Genomic DNA, 12,692 nt, shown 5'->3' on the forward strand with positions numbered 1-12,692 from the left:
TCTACCACACTTGCAATATGCCCTACACATACAAGTCATCATGATTTGATATTAAATGAAAATTATTAATTTAATATATTGATAATGTCCACGGGGTGATGGTATTACATTTGCGAAGTAGCTAAGCTGTCAAAACGCATTCGAAACTACACTGATGTCACAGTTTTCCGAGACAAAGGTACTCTGCTGCCATCTTGTGGCCGAAAAGTGTTGGTTTAGGGAAAAGACAGTGCGGATAAAACTAATAGACAACAACACACTTAAACACCGGAATTCGTTTGGAAAATAATTTAATTTAGCAGGTTAGTCCTGTTAAAAGGATCAGGTTGATTGCAATTTAACATGAACCATACTTTTAATTCGACCAAAAACAAAACAAACTTCGTTTAATTGACAGTAAACATCGTACCAAAAGTAGTTTTCCCGTTTATTATTTTGTTTCCCAAACTTCCTTGAATAGGTTTTTAAATTCTTGTAAACACGATGGTATCCTAGCATGTGAATAACCATCGGGCAATGTTATTTACTTACTTTCATTTAAACATTTGAGTTCTCTCACGGGCAAAATTTGAATAGCCAATTGACATTATGCTTGATATTCAAATAACGAATTTGACATGCACGACCAACGTCAAGCATTGGTCATATAAACTATTGACTACGATAGACTAAATTATCCATTGTAGCTGTAATTCTCATTATTAAAAATAGCCCTCGTTTTGATAGCAGATGCAGGCAATAATGCGGTAACAATAGAGAGAAAACGTACTCGTGTATTTAGAACTTGTGCACTTGTTCGGACTATAGACTGGTTCAGACACTGTTGTATCATATGATATGTTACACCACGGTGCAGGCTACGCAAGTTTCATACAATGTTAAAATAAAGATTGTTTCAGCAATCAACTGGAAGATTACATCGTCACAGAATAAGTCAATTCACGAATATTACACCGTATACAAAGCTTACTTTACGCTAAATGGCTTGGACTTGTTTCGGAAATCGAAGACATTAAGCTCCCTGCTTTGGATTGGAAATTACGTGCCTGACAATAGTCTAAAGAATATTCATATTTTCGTCGTTGTGCTTTCTTAGCAAACAAACCAGAGTCTGTAAAAAATAAACAACCCAAGATCCGGAAGCACGGGAATATTGGTACAAAATAAGCATGGATGGCTATGTCGGGAAATAGGAAGCCAATAAATTGCCTGACTGTAAAAGAACGTAACGCTTACTTTCCTGTTGTTAATGATTACATTTAAATACAAAGTAGTTGTAGTTAACTAGCAGTACCGGTGTCATATATGTATATAATCGTAAAAATACATTGGTTCCACTTCCTTACAGAGTGCGTAAGTGTAGGCACTTTTTTACAGTCTCTGGTAGGCACTCGCAGGCGCATTTTACCACAGAGTTCAGGCAATCATTGGGTCCTTGTTGAATGTGGTATTGTGGGCCATTGGAGGGGTGAATTTGTCCGTCGCAGTTATGGCTAAATTTACAGTTTGGTTAACGCGTTTCTTTCACTTGTTTTATTTCACATCCGCTGTTTTTGAGGATCAGGTTGGGAAGTTTGACTGGTGAGTACACAATCACATGTTTAATTACACGAAATGTGTTTGAATTTCCTGATGATCAGGGCTAAATCTGCAGCGACAAACTGAGACAGCCTGTCAAACATGCCGGCGACCGCTATCCTAGTTAGCTAGCTAGCTAGCTGCACCCATATGTGTATTTTCCCGATTGCTGTGCCATTCATTTCGTAAGGGTTATTGATGTAAGTGTTTTGCAGGACAACATTATCTCATTATTAGCTTGCAAATGAGTATCCACAGCTTTCTGAAGCCTATTCAGCCAGCCAGCTTTAAAGGACAGATTGAAGCAGCTAGTAGCTATTGCTTAATTATATCTATACCAGCTAATGATTCGAGCTGTCTTGCTTTATTTGACTGTATTGGGTATGTGAACAAGGCCACATTATTCCTGAGTATACACAATGCCACATTATTCCTGGGTATACACCGGGTTTGTTATTTGGCGGTTACATTAAAGCAGCTGACGAAACAGAAATTCACCACCTTTTCCCATTCTTCGCCTTTGCATTTGTATGATCTTTTCTGTTTCGCAGGAGACAACAATATGTAGGCAAGGTGCGCTTTGCGTATTTCGATGCCCAGTCCCAGGCGTCCAAAAAGTTGCTTGTTGCCACTGAGATGAATATTATCGCTTCCCTCAATTCCAGGACAGGCGACCTCTGTAAGTAATGAAAGTGCATTATTTCAATTGTAGCGAACTGGTTCTTTGTCCACGACTGGAAATCTCATCACAGCCCTCAAACTGTTCTTTGAACTTCATTTGTGTAACCGGATTGTAAAGTATTGAGCCATAATGGTATGAAGGATATAAATTTGTCCTTGGAGTGTACTGCAGGACAGTGACTTCACTGGCTTTATTCCAGGTCTTTTTTCCCATGTGAAAAGTGCCTGTTGACTGTCAAGCATAAATGTTCATTTAAATCTTCTCCTACAGTCTGGAGACATGTGGACAAGGTAGGACCAGAAGGACACATTGACACCTTGCTGGTCCATGGACAGGGTAAGCTGGACCAAGTGATGGGTGCAATCCATTTAAATTCAGTCAATTCATAAATGGACATGGAATTCAATTAGTGAACTAATGAATGACCATAATGACAATATTGTATACCAATTAATTTCTTAGATTGAAATTGGATTCACCCAAACTCCCACTTTATGTAAAATAGTGCTTGTAAGAGAAATCATCCTGATCCTGAAGAATATTCTTATTAAATGGTTCAGAATGCAAGCTAAAAATAAACACTGCAATAGCAGGCCTGCACCATTGCCTATACATTCTTTATGTTTGACAGAGAGAGAGATGATTGTTTTGATTCTACTGTTCATTTCTCCTCTTCAGATGCGGTGGTGGTAGTTGGAAATGGACGCTTGCTGCGTTCCTGGGAGTCCAACGTTGGGGGCCTGAACTGGGAGGTGGTGCTGGACACTGGCAGGTGCTTAACCTCTTATTGGAGGGCTCAATAGAAAAATCAGCAGTCATGTGACAGTGACATCGCTTCACTGATATACGTGGCAGCAGTTTGGTGTAGTACTCTGCCGCAGCTTACAACAGCAGTGCCTCGTCTGGGATTTGAACCTTCAACCTCAGAGCTGGTGTCTCACACTCTTTTGTTCTTCAGTTTTCAGGCTGCTGGTTTCATTGGGATGCAGGACACTGTGAAGTACATTGCAGTTGTAAAGAAAACTGCTCTCTCCCTTCACTACCTCTCCAATGGCCACCAGAAATGGGTGGAGAACCTTCCTGATGGGTAGGTACTGCACCACATCTGATAATCTGCTCTGTCAAGTTTTTGTTTTGGAAGATTTCAGAAGCAAGGATAGTGTATTGTAAAAGCTACTCAACTCAGCTAGGTAGCCCAACCTGGCTCGATTTGTAATGGATTGTTCACAAAGCCATCTGTAAAGGATATGAATGTCCTGAATACTTGCAATAAATGTAACCTGACAATGAAATGCATCATTTTAATGGCTAACCCTGGTTTTAATGTTATGCAAAATAGTTACATAAAATTTAACAGGGGGCCCACTCCAGTTTAGGAACTACATGCTACTGCCAACTCTTGGAATATTAATTTTTAATGAACTAGGGGATACATTTAATGAAGAGAAATCATTTGTTTACTGGACTAGTTCTGGGGTGGTCCCTTCCTTTTTCTGTCTGTGGGTTTTATGCCCATTAAAAGGTTAAAAGCCTGTTATTCAAAATTGTGTCATGTGACTTGCAGCGATACTGTGCAGTATCAGGCAGTGTACTCTGGAGGCAACGGAGAGGTCTATGTTCTTGGAGTTGTCCCGCAGTCTCACCTCACCATCATTGAATACAACATCGAGGATGGAGAGATCATGAAACAGGTATCAGATTCGTACCCAGATTCGTATCAGATTGGTTCTTCATGGAAAAGCAGTTCAGTATTGGAAGGAGAGTAACATTAATAATGTCATTTTCATTGTAGTTTAACGCCGGGTTAGGGTTAAACTCGGTACCAAGTGATGTGAAGGCTTGTGCAAATAAGTGTCATGGGCCAGACTGGTTGTGCTTGTGTCTTCCTCAGAGGTCTGTGGAAGCGCCATGGTTGTCCAGCCTTCAGGCCAGCTGTGTCGTTGTAGGTGCCGGGATCCTCACATGTGTGGACCCTAGCACTCTGTCCCTTTACACACTTCCACTGCTGTCTGAGGAATCTGCTGAGATGAACCAGGTCCCTCTCCAGGTACGGCACGCTGATCGTGGATTGCTGTGTGGTCTTGCGGTTTTCTGACCGTACCTTGACCGTGGTCATCTCCTCCTCTGCAGTCCCTGGATCTGGAGGTGGCTCCGGGTTTCCAGCCAGTATTGATGTCCACCCAGCCCAACCCTGCTCGCCCTCCCCTGTCCCAGTTCTTCCTGAGGCTCGGGCCAGACCACCATGTCCTGCTGGAGCTCAGCAATGAAATAATTAAGCCTCTCAGGGACTTCCAGCCGGTAGACTTCATGCTTTGTTGCGAAATGCATTTTTTTTTGCATTTGCATTTTCATTGTTATGCTTCCAGCACCACAGCACCACTGAATAGAGACGATTGTGTAACATTTTGATTGGATAAGTTTTGAATAATTTTTGCGGAGATTTGAGTCTGTAGGTCTCTGTCAATAACAAGCCGAGTGTCAATTTTTCAGGCTTTCCTAGTCTCTTTCGCAACAACCGGGGAGAAAACGGTGGCCGCCGTCATGTCGCCTGTAAATGACACTGTAAGTATAGCTTTGGTTCTCTGTTTTCCGGAATGGAATATCTATACCTGAATGAATGTCACCTTAATGTGTAGTTTATTCAAATGGACTCTAGGCCATTCTTAGCGTATGTCCCTTACTTGTAATCCAGGTGCACACCTGTGCTGTCATCAGTGTAACGTGCTGGTTCGTTGCCGTTTGTGATCCTGCTGTGCTGTCCTCATAGGCTTGCAGCATCGGCCTGTTCTCAGCGGACTCTGGCCGGAGACTTCTGGACACGGCCGTGATCTTTCACGTGGACCCCAACAGCGGGAAACCACAGAAGGTATTTGGGGAGGGCGAGACTTTTCCCACAACGGTTAGATCTCAGTCCACGGCCTGGCGGCCATTACACAGTATAAACATGCCTGGTGCTGCCTGGTTTGCAGACTAATTAAGCTCCTGTATTTTCCTGTCAGTGGAAAAACAAAAGATAAAATCAAGATGATGCTGTGCCCAAACCGCCAGAGTCGTTTGTCTATTTATTTTGCATTGTCTGGACAATTTAGGGTCTTTATTATTCAGATTACAAGGCTCCACTTTTCTGCAAATTCCCCTGCAGTTTGTCATATAATTGATAGGGAACTGGGCTTTGAGTGTTTGATTCCCTGGACGAGAGAGTGTCGCAGGTGTGTAACAGCCAGGTGACTGCATTCTGCTTTGTAGCTCTATGTCCATGCCTTCCTGAAGAAGGACGACTCTGTGGGCTACAGGGTTCTGGTGCAGAGTGAGGACCATGCTCTCACCTTCATCCATCAGCCAGGTAAGAGGGACCAAAAGGTCCCCACAATTTGCATAAGCAAAAGCTTGTAGCGTAAAATACCAGTCGATGCTCAGCTGATGCTGTAACCCTGGTGCCACATACTCATGCAGATTTAACTGAAAATTCTCCTCCTCCTTTTCCTTCTTTCCCCTCCCACTCCTGAAGATATGGGGTCTGTTATTGAGATTTGAGGTGCTTCTGAAATTTCTCCTTTGCAGGTCGGGTGGTGTGGTCCCGGGAAGAGGCCCTGGCCGAGGTGGTTACCATGGAAATGGTGGACCTGCCACTCACAGGCACGCAGGCGGAGCTTGAGGGGGAGTTTGGAAAGAAAGCCGGTAAAGTGCTCCATACAGATGGGCGTGTCTATTGACAGTAAACAGACTACCATTTAATAACACTGTGCTTTGGTGGAGCTTGTGTACAGTCATAATTTTGTTTGTTTTGTCGCTGTTTTATTCATATTTGTTTGAAAAGAGATGTATGTCTTGAGTAATAGATAAGGGGTTTCCTTTATTGTTTATTAAGTACAGGGGAAAACGCAAGACATTTATTTGCAGTGATTGATTAACGCTGAAATATAGAAATCATATCGGAGGAAAGGCTAATGTGGAAAAGTGGGTGGGAATTTTGGGTCAGATGGGGGTTGTTTGTTGTTTTAGGACGGTGCTGGGACTGTCTGTGCTTGTGCTATGTGCTTTTTGTTCTCACTCCACCCTGTCATCAGTCCGTCTTCATCTCTAGCTGTAGTCTTCCTCACCTCCATTAATCCAGCTCTCGCTCCGTCTCAGTCTTATGTATTTTCTTCCCTCTGCTTTTTTCTCAACGCTGCGCTTGGATCCAGCCATTCAAGGTAAAGTTAAGGGCTCCCATTAAATATGTCCTTTCACAGATATATGCTGACACGACATGGTTTATTAGCTTTAGTGGAAACCTCAGAGTAACGTTGAAACAAACTGTGGCCTGTGTTAAGCTGTGGGCTATATTATCTTGCAAAATATGTGTTCCTTGACTGTCAGCAGAACATTGATCTTTTGCCATATCATTCATATTCAGGCATGAAACTTACATAAATGGTTCCAGTCAATTACTTATGCTTTTAAGTCACGTTGTAATATGAAATGTCTTCAGCTGTAGTTAGCTGTTTTAGGGGGTGGTATGGAAGTCTCTTTCGGTGTTGTTCAGTACCCCAACTCATCCGTAGCAAGTAGCAAACGCATACGAGTGACGGATGAATGTCTTTATGATGCCTGTGAGGGGGATGCTGCATGAACATCAGTGAATCCAGCTGAGGTGTGAATAGGCTGTTGTAAAGTTTCAAGAATCAGCTGTGTGTGTGTGTGTGTGTGTGTGTATATATGTGTGTATGTGCATGCAATGTTGACCTTCACTGTAGCCTGAGCAGCTTTGCAAAATCCCAGGGGAAATCCTGTTTTCTATAGTAAAACGCATCCAACCAATCAGAGTAATATTACTAAGAAAACTTGCAGTGGTCATGACAGAGATTCTGTGGTGTGCTTACAAATGATAGGCCAGGCTACTCGGGTTTTTGCTATTCTCTGTCTGACAAAGCCATAAGACCGTGGGGTTGGTCTTCAGTGACAGTAGGCAATAATTCTGATATGGTGGTCAGTGACACTTCAGCGGTTTCTGGTAATTGAGGTACACCTGAGGTTCAAGGCCAAGCATGGTAGGGTGCGAGGCTGTGCCCTGACCTCGCCCGCTCCTCTCCTCCCCCCCTCCCCCCCTGCAGACGGCCTGCTCCCCATGGTGCTGAAGCGCCTGTCCTCCCAGCTCATTCTGCTCCAGGCCTGGATTGCACACCTGTGGAAGCTTTTCTACGACGCCCGCAAACCCCGCAGCCAGGTGAAGAACGAGGTCAGCATCGAGAACCTGGCCCGCGACGAGTTCAACCTGCAGAAGATGATGGTGATGGTGACCGCCTCTGGCAAGGTGAGCTGGCGGAGTCGCTGCAGGGTTCCCCTGACCGAAGAACGAACACGGTTAAATTCGGTTTTTATAGAGGCACTGTCACACACTTCACTGGAGAACACAGCAGAGGAAAATTGGGAAGCACTGAACCTTTACCCCCTAAAAAAAAACCAGCAAGTCAGGTTAAATAATTATAGAAGTTGGGCAGATTATACCAAAGGGTATTAGATTAACTGGTAAAATAGACAGACCAAGGAAAGAAGAGTACATTAATATGCATGCCAGAAGAGCAACACATTACTGCTAGCCCTCTGCCTTTGGGCAGCAGCTTCACAAGGGTGACATTAACACTCTCAGCAACCAAATGAATCTAACCCTCTGGTCTGTATACAGGTTTACAGGTTTGCCCCTCGCCCGCCAAAAGAAAAATGTATAGTGTGAAATGAGAAGCCACAGAATTCAGAATCAAAAGGCAGCTCTATTTTCATATGTCAACCAGCCAAAACAAACTTGTGACTGCTGCTGTTCTCTGGTTCAGCTCTTCGGTATTGACAGCAAGTCTGGGACTGTGCTGTGGAAGCACTACTTGCCCGACGTTCAGCCCAACGCTGCCTTCAAACTGATGGTGCAGAGGACCACCGCCCACTTCCCACATCCCCCACAATGCACTCTGCTCATCAAGGACAAGGTAGAGTGCTATGGCTGAACAGAGCTCTGCTTTCAGAGTAGTTTTGACTTGTTAGTAAACTTCAGAATTCTCTGAAACCTAACTAAGCAGTGCCACAGTCATTGGAAGAGAAGAGCTTTTCACTCTCTCCCATTAAAAATTCTGTTCTGAAAGAAACCATAGTGTTGCAGAACCGAGCATTCAGGTGTGTTTGTTTGACTGTACTTACAGGACACTGGGCTGGGGACCCTCCACGTGTTTAATCCCATTTTTGGGAGGAAGAGCCACGTCACTCCCCCCGTCTTGGCACGGCCGGTTCTACAGTCCCTGCTACTGCCCCTCATGGACCAAGACTATGCCAAGGTCCTCCTGCTGATTGACGATCAGTACAAGGTGGGAGGCCGCTGAGCAAGCAGTGTCAGGCCCTTGGGCGATCTCCCTGCACACTGCAGTCAGGCTGACCTGCGTGGAAACCTTGTTCCTCTTCACAGGTGACGGCCTTCCCCTCCACGAAGAACGTGCTACAGCAGCTCCAGGAGGTGGCCGCCTCCATATTCTTCTACCTGGTGGACTCCAGCCAGGGCCGCTTGACTGGCTTCCGGCTCCGCAAGGTAAGTGCAGGCACTTTGGAGCCCACTGCGACGCGTTATGCGTCCCTGCGTGTGGGTGTGTCAGGTACATTTAGGGGGTGTGTGTGTGTGTGTGTGTGTTTGGGTTTGTAGCGAGGTTAAGGTCTTTTGTAATGTGTGTGTGTGTGTGTGTGTGTGTGTGTGTTTGGGTTTGTAGCGAGGTTAAGGTCTTTTGTAATATGTGTGTGTGTGTGTGTGTGTGTGTGTGTGTTTGGGTTTGTAGCGAGGTTAAGGTCTTTTGTAATGTGTGTGTGTGTGTGTGTGTTCTCCAGGACCTGTCCACAGAGCTGATCTGGGAGGTTGTGATCCCCCCGGAGGTGCAGAGAATCGTGGCGGTGAAAGGGAAGAGAGCTAATGAGCATGTGCACTCCCAGGGGCGTGTGATGGGGGACCGCAGCGTGCTGTATAAGGTAACGCTCAAAAACAACATGACCCTGAAAGTTATTCTGAGTCACAAACAGTTGTTGTGGTTTTACATAACTGAATTCCCAGAGAATGGCAATAATTGTCGCATGTTATTCATTTATGGTCACATGGATATTACGTAAACCTTAACAGATGCTTATTTAAGTTTGATATTTGTGGAATTATAAAAGTCTGAACACCCATGCTTTGTGTGTGTGTGTGTGTGTGTGTGCATTTTGTGTGTGTGTGCGCGTACAGTACCTGAACCCCAACCTGCTGGCAGTGGTGACTGAGAGCACAGACACACACCAGGAGCGCAGCTTTGTGGGAACCTTTCTGGTAGACGGCGTGACGGGTCGCATCATCCATGAGGCGGTGCAGAGGAAGGCCCGCGGGCCTGTCCACTGCGTGCACTCGGAGAACTGGGTTGTGGTGAGCACCCCAAAAACCTCACTGCCTTCATTGTGTTACAAAATCAATGACAAGAGACAGGAGACTTACAGCTATAAACTTTAGCGCTCTGTTCTATTCATTTAAGTTTTTTCTGCAATGGTAATTTACCAGTATAGCCTCAAGGGTAAGCTTTTAGAAATGTTATGAGCAGCAGTATACATTTTGCAGCTGCAAACGTTTCCCGGTAGGCCAATGCTTATTTTGGAATAGCACTTGTTATCCATCACAGTAAAGTAACAGTCTGGTGGGTGCTGTTCCTTGCATTTCTCCCAGTATGTGTACTGGAACACCAAAGCTCGGAGGAATGAGTTCTCCGTACTGGAGCTGTTTGAGGGGACCGAGCTCTACAACAGCACTGTGTTCAGCTCCCTGGACAGGCCCCAGCTGCCCCAGGTGCTGCAGCAGTCCTACATATTCCCCTCCTCCATCAGCACCCTGGAGGCCACCTTGACCGAGAAGGGCATAACCAGCCGGCACCTCCTTGGTGAGCATCACGGCAGTCCACGGGGTATTTTGCTGTGCTGGAGTCCTCTTACAGGGGGACGGACAGCGGTTTGGACTTGACGGGAGTTTGTGTTTAGTTGCTGTAAATTTGAAGTGACTCTGTGGCCTTTTCTTCATGCAGTTGGGCTGCCTTCAGGGGCGATACTCTCCCTGCCTAAGATGATCCTGGATCCCCGCCGACCCGAGATAGTGTCTGAGCAAAACCGGTGAGTTCTTTCCCCCAGACCTGTTAACATGAAAAAGCCATGAAGCCTGAATCCCTCATGTTTGAGTGGGAGTATGTCTGATTTGTAATTTGCCAAATTTGGGGACTTTATTCATGGGGACAGTAAATAAATAAAAATAAAAAATCTACAATATCACAGAATTATTGTAAGTACAATTTGCGGACATTTTTGTCTGTTGTATTTCATCCGTATGAGTCTAAAATGTTCATTATGTCCAAAGCAGGAATAATTACAAGTGTATTTACTTGGCTTACTCAAGTCGTTCTTTTACCGCAAAGTCCAATGCTATTAAAGCTGTGGCTTTTAAAGTGGTTGCTCAATATTTAAATCTGTTTGTTTTTATTTTCAGCGAAGAGAATCTTATACCTTATGCACCAGAAATGCCAATACGCTCTGAGTGGTTTATCAACTACAATCAGACTGTGTCAAGAGTGAGAGGAATCTATACTGCCCCCTCTGGCTTGGAGTCCACATGCCTGGTAAGACTCACATCAGCACAAGTTTGTGAAAAAGAATCTTTGTGTATCCCCTTTTTCTTGTGGAACATATTTTCATGTACATTTTTGAAGACGTAGTGACACTTTCACGTGAAAGTGTAAATGTGCTCACTGCATGCCGGTTGTAACCAAAAGAATGTAATGTTGTTCCTCCAGGTGGTTGCGTATGGTCTGGATATATATCAGACGCGGGTCTATCCCTCCAAGCAGTTTGACGTGCTGAAGGATGACTACGACTACGTCTTGATCAGCAGTGTGTTGTTCGGCCTCTTCTTTGCCACCATGATCACCAAACGACTGGCGCAAGTGAAGTTGCTTAATCGGGCCTGGCGGTAAGGTCCGCGGCCGCGGCCTGATGACCCAGCCTCCACCCGCTGTGCATGGATGGCGCTCTGATAGCCACCGGGCGGTGGACCCCAGCTAGACCGCCAGACGTGACCCCATTTAGATTTTTTGACCAGAGCCATGTGGAGGGGATCTCAGAAGTACACCAAATGGCATCAGAGACTGTGAAACGTGACTTTTTTTGTGCTGCTGTTTGGACAATACACGAGGGAGCGCAAAGAAAAAGACTATTTCAGCCCTGGTTTAATTGACATTGCTTTATTTAGGTTTGTGTGTTTAGTTTTTGTTCGAGTCTGTCATCGCTCCGTTCATTGTCCATTTAATTGTGCTTATCGAGGCAAGCTCACGCTCTGCATATCTGTTCTAATATGTGAAGCGAATGAGTAAGCTGAAGAATATTTACAGAGGTCTAACCATTTACACAAGTATAAAGGGTGGAGTTCTGGTCATGTTCGAAGGAGACGGACATCTACAGATTGATACAAGAAAGCGAATCATGGGACATTCTAGACCAGCCTAGTTTTGCATTTTGAAATTTTTTGTTATTTTGTTAAATTGTTTTCATTTTTTTCTGTCTGTATTTTGGCTGACTAGTATTGTCACATTCTGTTTGGGGTGCTATTGGGGTTTGGTGGGAATGGGGGTAATCTGTTTCAGGAAACAATTTAAATGCATAAAGATACTTGAAGACCTATTCTATTACACACCATTAAGACTTGTGCAGTACCATTTTTAATTACATTGAAATTACATGTTTCCACAATTTGAGATTTAAATGTATTGGTTAATTTTATAGGTGTTGGTTTGAAAGGATGATTCAAAATTATTTTTTACATAAACAATGTAATTTGTCTCCGAAGTCTTTGAAGCACTGGATATACAAGCCTTCTTTAATTGGTTTATTTAAATTAGGTTTGGCTACAAATAGTCTCTGTATAGAATATTTATTATGTAAAATATTATTTTGATTAAGGAAGCTAGAATAAAAAGGAATTTGTATACAAGCAAGTATACTCCTTTTTATGGAACTTCTAACTGAAAATGATACTTTGTTCCCTGTGCTTGATTTTTTTTTTTTTTTTTTTTTGTTTGTTGAAGGAAATGCTGTTCAGTCTTTAAATCCACCCGCATGTTCTGATCCCCCGAATGTTAATAACTGATATGGGAAACCACGGCAGCATTGTTACGTAAAAGAAAACCAGTAGGGGGAATATTGAGGGGTGTGGCAACGTTGATTTTGTGATTTAACTTGTTTTCTTATTCTTAACATAGCTGAAGAAATGTATAAATTAAGCACAGAATTACCAAACATTTTTGTCTAGACATAAATTGGTTTAAAAATACATAAAGTTTAACACATTTACCCTTGTTTTAATTCAATGGTTCTGATGAAAAATAAACAATGCAAAAACAAAAAAATCTCATCTGACTTT

The 12,692-nt window shown here is 43.7% G+C and overlaps 1 protein-coding gene across 2 annotated transcripts; it reads left to right on the forward strand.

The window, feature by feature from the left end:
- Nucleotides 1–1,421: 1,421 nt before the first annotated feature.
- emc1 (ER membrane protein complex subunit 1) lies at nt 1,422–12,678 on the forward strand. Of its 2 annotated transcripts, XM_035382891.1 has the most exons (23): nt 1,422–1,581; nt 2,130–2,257; nt 2,531–2,596; nt 2,939–3,032; nt 3,219–3,347; nt 3,825–3,951; nt 4,152–4,307; nt 4,391–4,558; nt 4,751–4,822; nt 5,028–5,126; nt 5,507–5,603; nt 5,822–5,938; nt 6,445–6,453; nt 7,354–7,553; nt 8,071–8,220; nt 8,431–8,592; nt 8,691–8,810; nt 9,101–9,238; nt 9,492–9,665; nt 9,960–10,170; nt 10,312–10,396; nt 10,767–10,896; nt 11,071–12,678. In XM_035382891.1, the coding sequence occupies exons 1-23, from the start codon at nt 1,490–1,492 to the stop codon at nt 11,248–11,250; spliced, it is 2,904 nt and encodes a 967-aa protein (XP_035238782.1). In that variant the 5' UTR covers nt 1,422–1,489; the 3' UTR covers nt 11,251–12,678. The 2 variants fall into 2 exon arrangements, with proteins under 2 accessions (XP_035238782.1, XP_035238783.1); XM_035382892.1 differs by lacking the exon at nt 6,445–6,453.
- The last annotated feature ends 14 nt before the right edge of the window (nt 12,679–12,692 follow it).

This window comes from Anguilla anguilla, chromosome 11 (assembly GCF_013347855.1).
Source record: "Anguilla anguilla isolate fAngAng1 chromosome 11, fAngAng1.pri, whole genome shotgun sequence".
Lineage (NCBI taxonomy): Eukaryota > Metazoa > Chordata > Actinopteri > Anguilliformes > Anguillidae > Anguilla > Anguilla anguilla.